The sequence below is a fragment of the Cyanistes caeruleus genome, chromosome 2, assembly GCF_971803275.1.
Source record: "Cyanistes caeruleus chromosome 2, bCyaCae1.hap1.1, whole genome shotgun sequence".
In the NCBI taxonomy this organism is placed as follows: domain Eukaryota; kingdom Metazoa; phylum Chordata; class Aves; order Passeriformes; family Paridae; genus Cyanistes; species Cyanistes caeruleus.
Window position 1 is genome coordinate 77,868,046 of NC_141702.1, and position 21,016 is coordinate 77,889,061.

Below are 21,016 nucleotides of genomic sequence, written 5' to 3' on the forward strand. Positions count from 1 at the left end.
ATGCACTTACCTATTTTAAAGTAACTTGCTCACATAACTGAGAAGTTAAACTGAACCATAGAGAAATAAAAGGAAAAATACTGTCCTTAAACAAGCATACAAAATACTCTCAGCATGTTTTCTGACATTTATTTTTTCCACTCACTTGTTGAATTACGTCAGGATAAAGCATAGGGAGTCTCTCTGCAATAAGAGCCAATCCACCCATGCCTGCAAACACTTGCAGTGGAGATTGAATGGGACAAGTTTCAAGAAGTGATTCATCTAGGACCGCATCCATACACTCATCCCCAGGACTGATGGCTTCATCTTCAGGGCAAGGTCCCAGTAAATCTGCATGCTCTACAAAAACACAAACATAAAAGAAATTAATACGTATCATCAACACTGTTTATTTCTTTGTCTTTGTTTAAAAGTGGATTTCAAAAGTTTGGGTTCCTTCCCAAGCAAAGACTGAGCCAAGAACCTGAAAAGAATACAAAAATATCAGAAAAAAAATGAAAGTGTTAGTGGTACCTTTTGCCCATGACAGCAGATTTGTGTCAAACTTGACATTATTTATACTGGGCTACATGCTAATTGTTAGAATTTTATAGTTTATTAGAATTTGATCTATGGCTTCTAGACTTTCCTAATTTTGGAGTTATGGCACTTTTTAACACTTTCATCTAGAAGTTTAGTGTAGGTTTGTTATTCTCCAATAAAGAGTTTATAGCTGAAGAAATGAAAGATAACCTTAAATTAGTTTTGCTTCTCACATCTCCTCTCTGTGAGGTGTCAAAATGACCCTCTGTGAAAGCCATGAAAGTCAATTCTATTCTTCCTCATGAAAAAAGATCATGATCTGGATTCCTAATTTTCTGCTTGCCTCCATCCTCCCAGTTTATGACTGAGCACCCTAATATCTTGTACAATAGACAAAAAAATGAATGTTCTATGCACTTATGCACACAAGTATATACAGAACCCTACCACAATTCCTTATGATCAAGACAGTAAATATTCTGTATATTTAATCTAAAAATCTGTTTTGCAGATTATATTTTTAAGTAATGTAATGCAGGGTCCTCCAAGTCTTGGACAGTACAGCCACATCAAAAGACAGGAGAGATCAAATGGTCTTAGTATCTCTTCACTATGAGCAGTCTGACACTCATGATAATCCTTGGGTATACTCCAAATATATAGCACAAATGTTATTATTTATTATATATACTTGTAAAAACACAGAAGCATATTAAAAAATAGCTTGTGTAGCCATCAAAACAAAGTTCTTATGAAAAAAATTTTAAATGGCAGACACTGTATCTTTTAACAGATATTTCATCTTTTAAAACTGTTTCCTCTCTAATTTAAAAGGGGATAGGTAACAGCAGGTCTTTCTCCATCTCAACTTTTAAACATGCAAGAAGCACCATGTTACAAGGACACCAACGATATGCTGTGGAGGATCACACTGCTTTGGAAGAATATGATAAAAGTGTAAGATTTAATAAGCTTAAATCAGGGACATGTAGAAATATGTACATCAATTCATCCTACTTCAAACAGACTATGAGAAGTCTGTCTGTCTGATGAAGTCTTTCATAGACAGACTAAGAAAAGGTCACAGATACTTTCAAAGTAGGATAATCCTTGTAAGAAAATGTCCAAATGTAACACTTTCAGTACATACAGCTTTGATGTCTACTGTTCTAAAGGACACAGGCAGAAATCTCCTCTGTGGAAGTGCTCCTTTTCCCCACAGACAGTGGGTTGAGGGCGTCGCAAACTTGCTGGCATCAGCAAGGAACCAACCGCCTTGCACCAGACATATGGAGGATTCCACCTCCCTAGGCTGAACCTGATTTGCAATTCATTTGCTTGCAATGGCATAAATTGACTGGACCACAAGAAATGTTAGATATTCTTCAAAGCAATGGTTTTAATATAAAGATTTTGACAAAAAAAACTCACCCCTCTGTTTTGCAGTGTAATAAGCTGTAAGCCTTCCCAAAGGAAGAAAACAAGAAAATAGAAACACAGAGATACTGATAGTACACAGAAAGGTGCTTCTCTGCAAAAGACACTTGAAAAGTAAATTCTCAGTGGGTAAGGCTATAGGCAGATCCTTTCATTGTGAGTGCAAATACATCCCAATATTCACTCAAGGAGTTACATTTAAGTATGCTTCTCAAGTCCTTGCTTTAGTTAATCATCTTACAATCCAATTTAAACCATTTCACCTCCACAAGTATTTTCCAAGTTTTCAGTGAAGCCATGCACTTCAGCTGTAGAAAACTGCTGATCTCAAAAAAGGCACTGAAGCACAGGAAAAAATGTTAATAAATTACACTTTTCCTCAGGTAGTAGTAAATGTAGCACCAGAGATACCATGTGAAGCTATAAAATCTATCCAGCATGGATGGTGTCAAAAAACCCACAGTCTGCTTTAAGGTATTACATAAAGAATCACCGATACGTAAGAACGATTTCTCTAGATATTACAAACTAGTCATGAAAAAGCAGTAGCTGTGACCTTCATTATTGCTCAGTAGTGACTGTGAATATAATGAATATTTTGCAGTACAGCACCACACATCAATGGATTTGTAATGACAAACTCAAATTTTCAAAAGTATTTGACTCAAGTTGAAAAAAAAGTGCCCAGTAACTTAATGAAAGTTCAGAGAACCTTTGTCTTCACACACAACTTTACTACTAAATTGAACCTTCTCTAATGATTTGAGTTTTATTCAAATAGTAAAATATTTACCATATGTTTAGAATTAAATAAAGATCCTAACTGAAGAAAAGTATTATTTAAAAAAGATATGTCTCTCAATAGTGTGAGATATATATATATATCCAGTCATTGAGTGAAATGAAATGAATTCATGAAACAAAATTTCATTAAATTCTTATTTCAGACAAGATATCAAGAAAATTATAATTTTTTCAACACTTCTGTTTCTTATCTTTTCTAGAAAGAGATTATCAAGTGAATAGTTATTGAAAAAGACACCCCTGTCTTAAAAGAACTGAATTATTAGCTTTGGAATTCCATGCTGTATCAGCAGGCTGATGATCAGCAGATCACAATTAGCTTAATTTCAAAGTCCCATTTCTCCAAGTCTTGCCTAAAGGAATGATATAAAAACATTTCAAAACAGATTCCTGTGAGGGATCTCCTCCCTTTCCCTTCCCCAGCAAGTAGATAGCAAGCAATTGGCAAAAGTATTATCAAGAAATATATCATATTCGAAAACGTTAATTGTTTTTAAACCTGGAGTTCTAAGGTCTGCTTAGATAGTTTGAGAGAAATCCCCATTTTCAAAGCAGCATTTGGTGCTTAAGATACTGCAATAAAAAATTCCACAGGCTTCTCTAACTCATAGGTTTCAAACAGCTTCTGTATTACCAAATCTGCCCTGGTTACCAGCACACTTACTAGAGGGAACTGATACACATGTCAAAAAATAATATATACTGTATCTATACAATCATAATTGTATCACATACAATATTACAATGAAAAAAGAAAAGTGAAACCAGCACAACCATATTGGAGCATCTTTCAGATACAATTTAGGCAGGCAACGAATTTGTACTTTATCACAAAGTTTAGCTCTTGTCTAGAAAAGAATAGCTCAGGAAAATCATCCAAGAAATTATAGAAAACTGCTGTTTCTCATCAAGAAAATCAAAACCATTTTTGTCCAAAATAAAAATATTTTTAAAATGAGTATACCAAAAAAGTAAGAACACTCACCTTTTTCTGTGTGAAGACGTTTAAATGAGTCTGTTTTTGATAAGCTTGGATCTGAGATTACTTTGGAACCAAGTTTAACTGTCAAATCGATTGATCGGTATCCTTGAGGGAGTTTGCGGTCATACAGCAGAGTCAGAAGCTGGGCAAGTGTCATTTCAGCTGGTAATGGCTGACCTAGACAACAATGGCATCAAGTCAGAGAGGAGAGTTCTGACTGGGTTATTTTAACATAGGTTTCCAGGTGCTGTTCGTTACTTGCATCACAGGTACCAAGTAGACTAAATATCATCACGTAAAACAACATCTAAGAGTTTCTTAGTAACAACCTGTTTCTTCAATTGAAGATTGTGTCTTAAGAAAAAAAAAAAGCCTTGCTGTTGTTCAAGTAAGTTTTCTGCTCTTTTTTCCCCATCATTGATTTTCTTCACATGGCTTATTACTTGGTAACAGCTGTCTGCTGTGCAGCACATGACCAGATCACAAATACAGAATGGTTTACACGACCGTCACAAGACGGTCAACTTTTACCAGCTACATACTGAAAACAGGCACTAGGTTTCAATCTCATCTCTAAAACAGCAGTATCATAGATTCATCCTGTGTTGGAAGTGACTCACAAGGAACAAAGCCCAGCTCTTGGCCCTACACAGGACAGCCCCAAGAGTCACACCATGTGCCTCGGAGCATTTTCCTAACACTTCTTGAACTATCAGGCTTGGCACTGTGACAACCTTCCTGGGGAGCCTGATCCAGTGCCCAGTCATCCTCTGGGTGAAGACCCTTTTTCCAATATCCAACCTAAACCCATCCTGACACAACTTCAGGCCATTCACTCAGGTCCTGTCACTGATCACCAGTGAGAAGAGATCAGTGCCTGCTCCTCTTCCCCTCATGAGGAAGTTGTTAGTGCTACAAGGAGGTCTCCCCTCAGTCTCCTCCAGGCTGACCAAGAGACCTCAGCCATCCTTCATACGGCTTTCCCTCAAGGCCCTTCACTTTCTTTATTGATCTCTTCTGGACTGTCTTTAATAGTTTTATGTCCTTACATTGTGTCACCCAAAACTGCATCCAGAACTCAAGGTGAGGCTGCCCCAGTGCAGAAGAGAGTGAGACAATCCCTTCCCTGGCCTGGTGGCAATGCTGTGCCTGATCTGCTTACCCTTTAGAAGAGCCTGTAACCATCCATCATCATACCAACCACAGGACTCATCCCACCAGGTTATGCTCATCAATTTTAGATATTTTAATCCAAGTATATGATCCTGCTAATAATTGCCAGAGGAAAGCCTCTAAACTGGTGCACTGGTACCAGTTGAATTCTGCCATCCATGTGGAAGAAAACGTAAGTCACCTTTCAAACCCACTCTGCTTTCATTTGTTAGACAAAGTGGAAGTGTTTTGAGAAAGTTTCTTAGGAACAAGGTACTAAACTTCAAGGGAGATCAACCTATCTGCTGCTTTTTTGAGCCACTATGATGCTACAATGCTATATCAGCAGTTGCTGATGTTATAATTCTTTCCAGTTGAAAGTTGTTTACCAGCTCAGAAGGGCTCCACACTTCAAAGATGCTAATGCCCACTACAGCTGTAATAACTTCCTGATCACCTAACAGCCACTGAAAAGACTGTAATTTTGATGTTTAAAATGTGTTATTAAAGTTACCTGGTAGTAGTTTATGGTATAGATGAAAGACTGGAACACTAATGGTCTTGCTGGAAGATTCTCCTCCTGAGGAAGAAGTACCAACTTTATCTGACATCACTCTTCCTCGCCTTGATGGTGGACGTGGAGGAGTGGATGAAACAGCTCTTTTTGACTGAGATTTCAAACCTAGTACAGAAGTAAAAAATTTTAAGATGTTCTAGTGTTTAATATTTACAGTTAGCCAAGATACAACATACTCAAAATGTATCTTCAATCATAGAAAAATGTAAGAACTTTACCTCGCTGGCTAATTAAATACCAGAATAACATTTATTTATGAAACATATTTGGATATAATACAAATATTTTTAGTTAAAAGGCTGTGTATTCTCCTAAGCCCCAAACATAAATCAAACCATAACTAGATGATAGCATGCATAAAAAAAGAAAAAGCTATTCCACTTCTGCTCTCATTAAAGAGAGTGTCTCACAATGGGCCCTACAGCAAAAGTTTTTTAGGCTGTCTTTTCACCTGAAAGCAAGAAAGGCAAGATTTTCCATACTGACACACATTTCAGCACAGATTATAGATAATAACCACTTGTCTGGCCTACAAAGGTGACTTTAGCTGCAGTACTGACAGTACCACATGTGACGAAAGGTGTCTATATGTGCTTTTCAGGTTCCCTGGCCTAAAACATTTGAAGTAAGCACTACATGAAAATTAGGAGGTAGAATAGCTACATAAAAACTTACTGTTAGACTGGTAAGGCAAGACTGCCTTATCTTAGGACAGCTTCAGGTGACTTTATGTACAACAAAATTATACTGCAATCATGTATCCTTCTGTGCAGCTGACAGACTAAGGTAAAAAGCCAGCAGGCCAAGATACAAAGACAATTACTAATTTACCATTGTCCATGAGCTGCCACAAAACTAACAATATCCACACTTCTAATTACTAGTGTAACAGTAATACACTCTGGTTTCAGCTGATCATTAGAAACAGTTCTAATGCACAACGCATTGTCCAATAATGTCAGTACACTAAACTAGCTTGCTACAGGAAGATCAGACTGCAAATACCATCTTCTCCCTCTATTATTTTTACTCATAGGTAAGAAGTTAAATACTTTTAACTTCTTGAGATTCTGAGGACACCAAAAAATCCTCAGAATATACGAAAAATTAATGACAAAAGGAAAAAATATTTGACAAACAGGTAAGTAAAAACAAATGCAAATGAAATAAGTTTATTCAAACTCTTACTGAATTGGAGAAAATTGGAAAAAACATCAGAAAAAACTGAAATATTTTTCTTCTTAATAGAGAATGGGACATACCAGGCAGTAGGATGAGCAATGCAACTGGAATGACATGGCTGACAATGCTATGCCCTATCTTCCAGCTTGGCATATTTTTCTTTCTGGATTTATTTGTGCTTTAACCCTTTGCCTGGACCTATTAATATTTTAGATACTACTAAAACATGTTTAACTTGTTTAAGTGACACCTACTGTAAATATCTTGTCAGATAAAGATGGTGTAATTAACATAGCTATGTTGTTTTAAATGTATACCAAGTTCAGTAAAACTGCTGCCCTATTCAACATTTGCGTTGTTACATCTACATCTAAAAACCTGAAATAAAAAGCTTAAGAAATATTGGTGCCAAAAGTCAAAGGAAATCAGCATCTCTGCTTCATGCTTCATCAAGTGTGAAAGAACTCGAGGTACCTCAACAATGGCAGAGAGCTAGATAGCAAGGGAGTAGTTTGAAGTTCATTAATCAACTCCAGACCAAAGGACTAATGACTTCCACAGCCATCATCTGAACTATAACATTTGTGTACCACTGCAAAATTAGTATGTTCAGTCTATATCCTCCAACAATATGTCTGCAGGAAAAGAGCTTACATGAAAGACCACTGAAGGTTCCACTCATTAGTTTATATAAACTGAATGCTTTGAAAGAAACTCCAGTATTTGTTGTTTCCAAGTGGAATAATGTGATTTTATGCCGACATCTCCATCTGACAGCTTTCAGCAGAGTACTGTTAGTTGTTAGGAAAAGTATGTGGATACCTTTTATTTCCAAATCATAATTTGGGAAGAGAGGTGATAAAACTCTGTTGCACCAGCTACTGAAAAAGGTAGAAGCAATAACACCCTCCAAGCTCTAGGGGTGTCATTAAAAAATGCTGTAAAATACCCTAGCAACAGCATCCACGAAGACATCACACACACATATATTTAGGTGTACATATATTTGACAAATTTGTCAAAGTATAATCTGCTAGAGGCAGCTGTTTCACCAGGAATCAATCTTTGCTGTGTAACAGTCAGTTACATTACAATTGTAGTACTGGGTACGACAATCTTTCTAACCACTATTCATTAGTAATAAAATTATTGGTAGACATTTTCTTCTCCACACACTTTTAACACCAGAAAGATCCATTTTATAAAATATATAAGAAAAAGACATACCAGAAGCAACAACAACGCTGTAATTGTCCTGAAATCCATTTTCTGCTTTAACTTTTTCTTTCTCTTCATAGTTCTTTTTTTCTTTATCCTCCTTCTGTTCATTAATTAGCTTAGCTGTAATACTGGGTGTATCTATATGGGGGTGGAGGGGACAAGGACAAATAAAGAGAGGAAGAAAAGCATTTCAAGACACTAAGTTGATTTTATTAGCGTATAAGCTGTTAGCAAGGCTATTCTCAACTATTGTAGTGTCTCTAAGTGCCAACAGACTGCAATAGTCTTGTCAATACCTACAAATTAAGGTATTACAGTAATTCTGTCCCCTCCTTCCCCCAAAACTCTGCTCTCTGGCCAGCTAAACAGTTTAAAGCCATTACTTGATGAGTCAAGTGTTTTCACATTAAAAAACCCACTAAACCCCTGCAATCACCAAAAAATGAGATAAGCAAAAAATCCCTATTGAAACCCAAACCCAATGAACCAGAAAACCCATAAAAAAATCTTGAAAAAAAAAACCCAGAAAAAAAAAATCCAACAAAAAAAGAAATTCCAAAACTTTTTGTTGTTGTTGTTGTTTTTTAAGGACAGCTGCAGATTTATTTAATTATGCTCTTGTATTTGGGTCTGGGTATCTCTCCTTACATACTGATCCAATTTAGAACTGGTAAATTCTCGTCCTTTGAAATTGGAAGATGCCTAAAGCACATCACACAACCAAATCTTGAGCTGTTTGCTTCAGAGAACATTGGATTACTGCAGTTCAACCATTTTGGTTCAATCATTAGTGTAGATCACAACTATCAGTAACTTATCTAATTTATTAAATCACTGATGATTGGTGACAATAGATGATTTCATACCCTGTATGGTACAACACTGGCACCAAAAAGGCCAAGTAATTCTCTAATTGCTTCTGAGTAGTAACTTGTTTCCACACAGCCACAGCAGCTTTAAGGTTTAGCTAGACTCAAGACCTAGAAGTACCATCTAGCTACCTTTAACTGTGTGTCAGCAGTGGGTGAGGTCCTGAAAGGGAGGTGGTTTGGCTGCTTGGAAATATACTGCCATTTGTGCCTGAAGATATTAGTTATGTCTGTGTTAGACAGCAGTGGAGACTAAAAAAATACACAGAGTGAAACTACTGCCACTTAGGACTCAACATTCACACACATACACACTCTATGTATACATCTGTGTGTATATATACAAATACACACACATATATATGTATGTATGTATATATATGTACAAATACACACAAATATGAATCTATCTATTAGACTGTGTATGTTTTTGGCTTCTTTTAAAAAAATCATTATTACTACTACTATTATTACTATTATGAAATTTCTGAGTTGGTATAGTTTTGTCCCATGGAATCAATGTCCACTTACTGCTGGGGAATTTAAAGGGCATTAATAAAATTATTAAAGAAGGTTAAGCAATGGTATTTTAACTACTCAGGCGATACCCAGATTTGTTGTTCAGTTCTTCTGACTCAAGCAGTAACTCAAGACTAAGGTGCATGAAACACAAAACAACTGGTACTCATCCAGGCAATCTTATCTGCTGTGTACTGCACATTTTCTTCCCATGGATGCAAGCAGCAGATCTATCAATGATTTTAGGACCCCTTTCTCCCCCTCTGTTTTTCTAAAAGCTGGGGATAAAAATAAAAAACTAATATAGTTTTTGTGATTTATTTATGCAGAAGTATGAAATTGTGAATTTGAGATATTAACAGCACTTAAGAAAAAAGAAATTAACCCAAGGGACAGATTCTGACACAGGATCTTCACGACTTCCTATTCCTATTTCTACCCCTGTCTGTCCGTTCTCTCTCTCACCCCAAACACACAGCTTGCTCCTCATTTCAAGCCTTCTTTACTCTGTCCTAACCACGGACCTCATAGAATGCCATACAAGAACCACAAAGACAAGGCATAACAATGGTGTAGCAAACCCTAAAGTAATGGTGCCCTATAAAGTAAGCACTTGACCATTTTCAATTACAGACATTACAGTTTACCACATCATCACATTCTCCTCTCCAGTCTTTATCAGCACTGGCTATCAAGCTGACAACAATACACCACCAAGGCAGCTACTCAGTACAGTTTATGTCAATGCTCAATAACTGACCCCTACCTCGTATGAAGTGACCACCCCACCCATTACAGTAATGAGATCCTTGCGCAGTTTGTGGCCAGAAAAACCTTAGTCACATTTCACACATGACACTCTGGACAGTAAATAAATATAGAATTCTATCAGAAATGGTAAACTATTCCTTGATAAGTAAGATACAAGCATTTAGCTAGGAATGGTTATTTTTCTATTAAAATCCTAAAACACATCTTGTCCTATCTAGTACTCTCTGCCAAATAACATTTTAGTACTCCTGTAAGCTTGTTAGGCAACATTTATTGTCCCAACAAATTAGTTAGTAATTTCAAGGTGAAAGTTTTCCATAGATATAAAAAAGCAATAGTTGCTTTTAACTGCATGAAGACCTGTCTCATAAATTCAAAGTTGACGTACACCGAGTTCCAAAAAAGTACACATTCAAGTAAACCTACATATAAGAGCATACATACCTAGTCAGATGAATGGGCAACTAAGTGCATATATCTCCCATATGGCAAAAAAATAATTGAACTAAAGATCTTTGACTTTTGTTTGGTATTATTGAGAACCACATTATTGAAGAATAAAGAAGTAGTCCTGGATTTGTTTAATTTTTTTTAACCAGACATGCATAAAACTGATTTTTCATTTAACATGTCCAAACAATTTTTGCTCTGTTTATTACTAGAGGACAATCAACCTGCATCTTGCCTGGTTTTACCTAGAGCACTCTGGCATAAACATGACATCCTCAGTATGAATTCTACTCTTTAACTAAATTAGAAAAAATATTAACCCTAATCTTTAACATACAATTCTGTTTCCTGAAGTATTAAATAAACACTAAAATGAAAGTGTTTATTTATTAAAGGGATTAATTTTAAGATTAAGATGTCCATCATTCAGGTTTCAAAATCCATATTATGGTCTGTGAAAGCCCGATCAACAGAGTTCCCTACAGAGAGGTTTATCTCTCAGTGTATATTCAAGTAGTATAACTGAAAGTACTGAAATGTAAAAAACAAACAAATAAATTAAAGTAAATTACACTTTTCATTTTCCATTTAGTAAGTGAATGCAAATATTTATATAGCGGAGAAAAGGATAACCACAGAAATTAGATGGAGCCTTTATCAAAGTCTTTTTCACAGGACATACATCTCCGCCTTGAGATGGATCACTAAGTTCCAGGATATTTAACTGACAGAATTTGGAGAAATTTAATGAATGGATGAAAGACAATGTATTTTAAAGACTGATATTCACAGTATCATTTGTATGGTCAAACAAACAATGTAAGATTTTTTTTTTTTTAATCTGCATTTTAAAAAAATAAAGCAAAAAAACTCCATGAACTGTTGCAAACTTGCCTGACACACGATCAAGAACTTCTGCTAGAGTTGTTGAGACAGGCAAGTGAAGAGTACGAAATTTGTGTCCAGCTCCATACATTGGATGTTGAATTACATGACTAGTAGCATTAATTCTACCTTTGTACAGCTGAAAGGAAAAAACAGTCAACATTAATTATGACTTTAACACTAAGAAATAACTTAAACCACTATGTTCTTATAAAGCCACATCAGCTAGATAAAGTTAAATTCTTAGTGTGCTAAAAAAGAAAACTGACATATCCTTCAACTTTGGAGGTATACAGTAAAAATACATCAAATTAGGACATGTTTAGTTATTTAACTCAAAATAACTTGTTTTGAAAGCTTACAATATTTTTAGGACCAGAAACAGTAGGATATCATCTTTGCTTTAAAAATCCCAATTATTTTACATAGCCGTAATGTGAGAGAAAAATTGCGTGCCTGAGACTTGCAATTATTCAGGAAATAAAACCTCACTCTGAAACTAAATATCGGAAACCAGCAATATACTTTGAGTAGAGAAGGATGATGATGTTTCTCCATTTTTCTGACTTGAGGAGGAAGTTTATTCTAGACTTGATATCTACCTTTTGTTATTATGACAGGTAACTAAGTCACTATTAGTTAAAACATTGCAAATATTTTACCATAACATAACAGCCCTGAAGACCTGTTTACTAATATGCACTTAGAGAACCAATTTATCGTTGTGCAATGCAATAAAAAAAAAAAAGTATTTGCTGACAATCAGATCTGAGCTTCTGAAAAACAGTTTTGGTAAGAATTTAATCTTATAAGATAAAAAAGGGGAGCCAATCTTTGAAAGGCCTATGTCCTTGGATATTCTAGAATTATATCATGTTATCCTCTATATCCTGTGTACATCCACATTATTTTTAAGGTTTCTTTTTGCATGTTGTACGAGGAATCATCTCAGCAAGAACACAATTTCCCAGTGTTTTTAATAGAAGAAAATGAATTATGAGGAGTTCAAAGCATTTTTTCTGCTTTTACATATCTATTAACAGCTTTCTGTAAAAATCTGTTGTATGTAAAACAATTAACAGAAAATTGATGTTACCTTCACATTATTGTTGGATCAGTTAACAATTATTTAACCATGTTAAAACATTTAAATGTTTGTGCTAAAACTGTATTTGTGCCTCCTTTTCCATTTTATACAACTCCATTTTTTTATACAACTCCAGTTTCCCTCTCATATATCTCCTGTATTACTTCATTTCTGAGATGCAGAATCCAAAGCAGCCAATACTTTTTCCTGGATTGGACTACCAGATCTCTTAAACTTGTGATTTTACCCTATTTTTTTAGTCACAGCTTTCAATGGAGAGCACTTCAGACATCAATTGTAATTCTGTTCCAGTGAAGCATGTGGAACCATAAAGCATACATCTGCTTTAGAAATTTATTCATGTATTTGTCACTCAATTTATTCATAGCATTCTGGCTAACTGCTGAAGGATGTCTGTCAATTTTGACTATGACTGATACTTAATGAAACTGCTAAGTACTACTGGATGGATATTTTATCTATAGTTATTGCTAGTGTGTAAGGGTACTATTAAAAAGCCTTCAGTAAGATAAATTTCAGTTGTCAGATCCTTCAGAAGCAGTATGCTTCCAACAAATATTCCACGTTTACCATATGGTATCAAAATTTCTTACTGGACAAGGTGACTGAAGAAACAAAGTCACTTTCTCATCCTCTAGCATCAGCTGCAAAAAAAGCCTCCTAATAAATCCTGAAATATTTCCAGAGGTTGGGAGGTTCCCACGCTGAGGAGAGGACTGGAACAATTCACAGAGAACCTGAGAATGCAAAATTGATATCAGATTTAAAATATTTCTGTCTAGGTCTTTAAAATATAACTCTGCACAGCCACAGTAGGCAGTGCCCAAGATCCACTTCCAGTGGCCACAGAAACCAGCTCAGAAATGAGCACCACTGAAGAAAATGCCTGCAGCAAATAAGGCCCTTAATATAAAAGTTTAAAACACTGACTACAGCATCAAAACTATTGTAAACATGTAGGTTTCTCAAAAAGATAAAAAACTGAAAATGAAGTAGCTATAAAAACAGCTTCTGAATCCCTAAAGCAAACATTTCCTTCCCACAGCATAATGCACTATTACTCCCAGCCATTAACAGAGAACTCAAAATTGTCTCAAATTTTTACTAAAGTCTACTTCTTTCTAAAGCATCATCATTTTTAATGCTGAAAAACTATTTTTTCAATATACTTGTATTCAGCTAGGTCTGCAAGGCTAATGAATGTGACAAAGATAGCTGAACCTGCTCTAAAATGCCAAATGAAAAGCCATATTCTACAATACCTTGTATTTCCTTAGACACAGGTTGCACAAGCAAACTTCCCAGGAAATCTCTTCAGGTTACTAATATTAAATATGTGTATGAAACTTGCTGTTCAAATTCCATTTCACAAAAGTTTAGTCCTATCCAATTAAACAGTCTTTTGGAGTTCAGTCTAAAGTTTATTTCTCTAAGCCAAGAGGAACATAAATCTATACACAGGACTGAACAGTCATGCCAAAACATTTTTATATGTTTCAGGCTCAGACCAACAAGCTCACAATTTTAATATAAATTTTTTCCAGTCAAAGACAGCTTACAAAACCAAAAAAACATTAATTTTCTCTCTCACCTGTGCCATAAGTCTCTGGTTATTAGGATGGCAAGAGATGCACTGTAGGAAGAAAGCAACTGTTGCATTTTCAATTGCTGTCCGCTGCTGAGTGGTCAATCCTGTGGTTACAGTTGAAGAAAGCAAGCTGGATCTTGCACTGGTCTGTTGTGCTGTCATATTGTGTCCTCCAGAGGTAGCACCAGAATGGCACAACAGGAATAAAAGTGCTGTCCACAATGGATTGACTTCAGAGCCACCCAACCAATCCTTCATCATGTGGCTGTTGCCAACTTCTGTCAGAAACCTGAGAACAGGAGCAACCAGGTCTGCCGTGATGGGCATTTTATTAAAGTGCTGTGGAACATGGTGCCTCCTGAGCCTGTCCTGGGTGATATCCATTGATTGTGCAGTGCAGTCAGAGCTAGAAGTATGGTTAAAGCAAAAACTAGCAAGACTTCTTACAAGCAGTGAAGGCAAACCTGAGTCCAGTAACTGCTTGATAGCTTCAGGAGACTGAGATGAGGCAGCAAGAGTAGCCAGGTGGGACTCTGTAAGTGCAAGAGGGGCTTGTGCATTTTTAGAGTCATCTGTCAAAGATGAACTAAGGTCCTGCTTTTTGCTGTCATCGGTCATAGACAGTCTGTGCTGACACTGCATTGGAGGAGGAGTGATACCCATCCATCCCATCAGCAAGGAAAAATAATTTGGGTGGATGTGGCACATGGAACAAAGCAGACTATCAACAGCTTTCTTCAAAACCATGTTGCAGGGAAGAGACATAGACCAGTTAAACAGGGACCTGTAAAAGACAGAAAATCGTATCAATACACAGTCTGCCAGTCATTTTCCCTTTTATTATCACTGGTTCATAAAACATTTTGCACTTTTATGATTTACTATTATAGAAGCTGCTTTGAAACACTCCATGCTGAACTTGGAAGATTCTTTTGGATCACAGTCTCAGCTGGATGCTGATTACTCAAAAGGTATTTCTCAACTATATGCTTAAATTTTTCACCATGCTGTATTTTAAATAAATATAAACCAGCTGGACACAAAAAAACAGATTTCAGTCTTTAGACAGTTGTCATACATCTTATCCATTTATAACCAACTGCAACCTCTTTGTGTTGTCAATTCTCCAAGCTGCAGCTATTAGGGTCACACAGGAGTGTACATAGGCTCATTTACATGAAGGTCTCAATTCTTTTTAAAAACTAGAAGTACTTCAACATGTTTCAAAATTAAAAAAAAAAATTCTTATTAGGTATCTTCTTAAATATGCTGCAAAAAAAATGAAACCAGCAACAACACTGTTGGTTGAACAACACATCCTTTCTTGACCTTACTTGACCTAAAGTTAGGACAACAGAGTTATTCCTCAGCAATTCTAAAATCCCATCTACCTTTGACCTCACATCCAAGTACTATCTGCTTGAATGCTAATCCAAGGCATATGAGTATAGAAGCTAACTTAACTCCTGTTATACAGCTTAAATTTCAGAAGGGGTACTTGTAAAGTAAAACTGTAACTTCTTCACACAGACTTGTTCAGAGTATGCAAAGTACTTTAAAAAAAAGTTTTCCAAACTGCATTCACAGTACCATGACACCATAGGTGTTACATTATCTTAACATTTACATACAGAGGCAAACATGCACTTCACACCATTCAGTGCTAGGTTTTTAAATTAAATTTGAACATATTTTCATATATTGCATTCCCATTTGAAGAAAAGGGTTATTTTTCCCTCTTCTGGATGGAAATGTTATTCTATGTTTAGCCTAAGGGTGCACTAGGAACTCAAGGAACTCTCTGGGTCTAACCAAAAGCTGGATTTATCACCAGTCAAGATAATGATTGCTAAAACCCCTCCCCAACACAAAACTCATCTCAGTGGCTAAATGATCTGTAACTCTGGAGAGACAGTCACAATTTCCAAAAGTCCACATATAATAAAGCCACACTTAACTCTTGTCCAACTATATATTAACACAATCCAAATACCAAAATCTTCTGGAACAGTTCATGCTCTATGAAAAATAACATTTTTTCCTAAATACATATTTAAACATAACTAAGGGAGTAGCATCCACTGGCCGAAGCAAAAATAATGAAATTGAAAATGGGAATGATAGGAAAATAGTTCCAAGAAAAAAGTGATTTATCACATGAAGGAGAAATTTGGAGCTATAGCTAGAATCCATTTCAATATTTCAAAAGTTACAATATTAAAGAAGATGAAGAATACACATGAAAAGTTATTTTTATTAGGAAAATTATTTACCCATATAACTCTGACAAAAAAATCTTTTATATTTATTAAAGAATATATTTTATAATTTGCTCCAGATGGTGGCTTATATGAGTGATAGTTTTATATCTGGCAGGAGGTAGGGGAACAGGGCTATATTATAACTTGCATACTCAGACTAGGTACAAACTATTATTTCTCCCTGTGATGAAAACAACACACTATCCTCCAAAAGCCAGGAACTCAGCTGTGAAACCCACTTTTATATAAATCTAATTGGGTTGTCCATTTTAGAAAGCCCATTTTTATTAAAGCTTTTTCTTTTCAAATGTTAAAACGTATCCTGAAAATGCAATTCAGTTAAAGTTTGTTGTTAAAAGGACTAATTGACCTGCAATTTAAAATTCTTAAACTGATTATGAATATGAACAAGGTCATTTTGAATTAAAAATTATCTACATCACAGTATCACTGAAGAGTCATTGGAAATTGTCTCGCTTGAAGTCATGTTGCACATATGTAAGAGTTTCACATGCTTGTACCTGTAACCATAACTTATATAGTTGATGGTGTTTTAATATTTGACTATGCCTAAAGGAAACTGGTTTTGGAAAAATATGAAGACTTCCTAAGAGCAACAGCAGAACCATGTGCGAAGATCCCTTCATTAACAGCAACTGTATTCAATGGTACAAATCAAAGATGCCTGACTAAAGCTAGACACAGTAATTTAACAGCCATTTTTCTATAAAACATGTGAAACAATGTTATGTGGCTTTTTTGTTTTGTTTAAACAGAATAGATGGTTAAGCAACATAAACTGCAAATATTAGATCATATATTTTCATTTTGGGAGTCACTAAGAATATACGTTTGGTGTTTAGGGTGAACATCTCTTTAGAATGTATCAAAATGAAGCAAGCTCATAGTTTAAGACTCACTCCCAATTTTGTGCCTTCATTTCTTTCAGATCAGACTGGCCACAACAGAATTGAAAACTCAAAAAAATCATCTCCCCCTTCCTACCTCTCAGTTGTCAGTTAGAGATACTGGATACTGTGATGAATAAGATAATGCTTCTATAACAGCATCCTAACGAAGATCACTTATTTGCACTGTGAAAATTACTGCAAATAATTTCAACAAGAATAGCCTATTAAAAGACCTCATGAACAAAACCATGAACCAGCTTACCTTTTACATATATGCAAGTAAATACATGGATTTGCTGTTTCATTTCAGAATTTTGGGTCCTTAAACACAATTACACCTGGAATACGTGAAGTGCAGCATTGAGTTTAGGACTACAAAACCACCTGTTTGGACATCTTTAGGTATCAACTCTATCAATTAGCTTCAGGCGCATCACTTTCCACTATTTCACAATAAGTTGAATAAATAACCCTTCAAGTTGTATTATATCCATGAATAAAACAATGTAACTATAAAAATAATGTGGTGCAAAACTTTGCTTTACTTACTCAAAGAGCTCCCTGTCCAGCAATGCTGGCAAATTGTATTCAACAAGCAATTCGTAACTATGCCACAAGATTGCTGCTACACAGTGCAAGTGGGAAGGAGATGGCATCAAAAGCCCATACTCTCTGGTTGAGCTATTGGGACAAATGTAGCTGACCCGGCCACTTTTTTTCATAGCTGCAACTCTTGCAGAATCACTGACCCATTTCAGCAATGCTTGAATTCTGTAAGACAAGATGATGTTGCACGTTATAAATGAACAAAGAAACACGCAGAATCAAATTACCATGCTGTTTGGTTTTTTTTTTTGTAATCCAATTTACACATTTACCTGTTTCTTTAAAGTAAAGTTTGAGAGTGAGCACAAACTCTTTTTTCTCAAGACTTAGATCAGGGCAAAAATTAATTAAAAAAATTTATCTTGGACTCCCAAATGTGAACCTTCTGCAGAAAAAGAAAATGTAACAGGTGTCTGAACTCTGACTACTTGAGAGAAAAGTCAGTTGAAAACCAAAATTTTATCACATTTATAAGAGCAGAAAAAGATGGACAGCATTCCCTGGAAAGGATGCAAAGAACTAGGACATAAAGCTGGGAAAGCTTTTTCAGATTTCTGCACTTCCCTGCTACCTCAGAGCAATCAGATTTCAAAAATATTTGGCATTGTGAACTAATATCAAGCCACTGTTTAGCAGGTTATTTTCTGTATATGCTTCCATATGACAACCCAAAAAACATTACCTATCTTTTGTTCCAGGGTCTTGAGTTGTTCCAAGCTGATAAAGAATGTCTATTGTGGAGTCAGAAGAGAGACCATTTAATCTTCCAAACAGTAAAGGGCTATTCAGATCTTGCCGCATTCAAAAAAAAAAGGGGAGGGGAAATAACAGAAGTACTTACATACGTATTTTTTTTAAGTGTACTAATGATATTATTACAGAATTGCAATATTAACATTGAATTAAGTTTTCTCATTAACATAAGGATGAAATTCCTATATACACTACTGTCTCAAAACTGCATTTTGTATGTCCAATGTTCAGTCTTACAATGAAAGGAAAAGCCATTACAACATTTAGCAGATACAGGACTTAGAGGTTTACATGGTAGGGTTTCCTTCAACATATTCCAAAAAGACATGACTAAATCCAACAGAGCTATCAAACCTCTTTCATCACAGAAGCACTTTTTTCAAAATGAAAGCTTATTTAAGTCAAATTTCCATCAATGGGATTACAGCTGAAGATTTCCACACATTATTTCCTATTCAGCTTCACCTCACTGTGTTCAACCTCTGCCCTGTCAAAAAGTACTCTCCTATCTAACAACAGTCTGCACTGAAACACTAAGTCAAGGAAAAAGAAGTCATGGAAGCCATTTTAAGTTTTTTCTGTTAGCAGCCTCAAAACAGGAAAAATTGGATTTGTTTTCTTTCATTTAGAAGGTACAAAACAGCAAAGTGTTATGAAACTATAAATACAAAACCCCCAGTGCACTAACAGAACAGCTTCTGCAAAACTTCACTGTGGGACATAGAACGTAGTTGTATCTTTATTACGTACCTCCACACACAAATATTTTCAATGCTTAGTGCTATTCAGGATTCATACTGTCCTACAGACTACTGCTGCCCAAATTCTGCTGCATTAGTTTTCCTTAGCAGTACTTGTGGCAGTGGTCTTTATTTTAAAACATCTGGACACAGTATCTAAAGTAAGAGGCATTTAGATGTGCATCCTACTCTGTCTTCAAAACACCCATCTAATTATGAAAAACCAAACCTTGGTGGCATTGCTTTACTGTGGTAGGACTACCCACATACAAAGACTGTGATACTTGGAAGCCAAACAAAGCACAATGGCAAGTTCTGGCAACACAGGTTCAGAATCAGAAAGCAACATGCAAATAGACTATATTCGTACTTTTATACAAGCCATGTTTTTAAGCACCAACTGAGAAGAAATACACTGCACTCACCTGCAGGATCACTCCCCGATGCTGAGCAATTTCTTAGAAGAATGTCAATCAATTTAAGGCCAATTCTGGTGGACTGAAGCCCAATTTTCACAAGCACTGCCTCAATGTTTGGGGAATGCATCCCACAGTAAGGGGACATTAGTAAAGCAGCACATGTCTGCAATAGATTAGCAGTGGGTGCTGCAGCACTAGCCATCATTCCTTCCAAATCACTTATGTGAGTGAGGCAGTGGTGTAATAATCTTAACCATCCAATACTGAAAAGGAAAACAGAAAAATGAGCTAAAGTATTATTTTATTGTATTATTTTTTATCTGTAGCACAACCACCTGTATTAGATTACAGGACAAGTACTGCAGAAAACTTCTGTGACATGATCAAACATCATCTGAGCAAAGTAAATCACTGAATTTTAAACCACAATGATTTATACATTAGTAATGCTGTTGCAATCATTGGATTAAGATCACAAGAAAGGCAGTGTCTGTGGGCAGAAAGAGTTAAGAGCCTGCAAGTATTATTATTAAACCTTTTCAAGATTTCTTCATTTATGTATTTCTTCCAACAGGAAGAAAGGCTTCCCTGCTGAGGGAAGGAGGAATGGGAAGATGTTTATATACAGGAATGGGTGTGGGGTGGGTTTGGGTTTTATTGATTGTTGGTTTTTTGTGGTTTTTTTTTCTTTTGTTGTATTTTATTTGCTTGTGTGTATGTATTTTTTACATCAGAAGGAGTGAAGGTGCAACAGTAGTTGGCATTGACATTATATACCTGCACAACTTCCCTAACATAACAAACTTTTAGGATCATACATATTTACAACAAACTACAGCATACCTTAGGGAACTTGATTTAAAATGCATCTATAAAAATCACATAAATTAAAAATGTGTTAGCAACTACATTTCCCTCGTCTCTTGCATTCTTTGACAAAATCATTCAGAAGTCCTTTTAATAACAAATCCTGAGAAACAAACCTATTGTAATCTAATCAATTTGGAAATACATCAATTAGATTTTATTTATGAAATACACCACAATACTATCTAAACTAGCATCATGAACAGGATGGCAATCTAAGCTGTGTGTGAAATAAATGGAATCTTTTACTGACCCGTTCTAAACTAGCAAGTTGTTTCCACAACTAACCTTAACCACAGTTTAAAAAAATATACACTTTATTATAGATTTTAAATTAGGCTTAAAATTTGATTTTAGGAATCATTTACCCCTAAATAAATTGGATTCAT

The 21,016-nt window shown here is 35.6% G+C and overlaps 1 protein-coding gene across 3 annotated transcripts in view; it reads right to left on the minus strand.

Annotated features, from left to right (window-relative positions):
• BIRC6 (baculoviral IAP repeat containing 6) overlaps positions 1-21,016 on the minus strand; it is a 175,370-nt gene that overhangs the window by 60,875 nt on the left and 93,479 nt on the right. For all 3 annotated transcript variants that reach the window (XM_086878080.1, XM_086878079.1, XM_086878081.1), the window contains 10 exons: positions 19,767-20,023; positions 18,531-18,639; positions 17,792-18,013; positions 14,074-14,854; positions 13,076-13,219; positions 11,384-11,513; positions 7,887-8,018; positions 5,415-5,582; positions 3,752-3,925; positions 146-342 (listed from right to left, as the gene is read on the minus strand). In XM_086878080.1, coding sequence (XP_086734206.1) covers positions 146-342; positions 3,752-3,925; positions 5,415-5,582; positions 7,887-8,018; positions 11,384-11,513; positions 13,076-13,219; positions 14,074-14,854; positions 17,792-18,013; positions 18,531-18,639; positions 19,767-20,023 — 2,314 coding nt within the window. The remainder of the gene's footprint in view (positions 1-145; positions 343-3,751; positions 3,926-5,414; positions 5,583-7,886; positions 8,019-11,383; positions 11,514-13,075; positions 13,220-14,073; positions 14,855-17,791; positions 18,014-18,530; positions 18,640-19,766; positions 20,024-21,016) is intronic.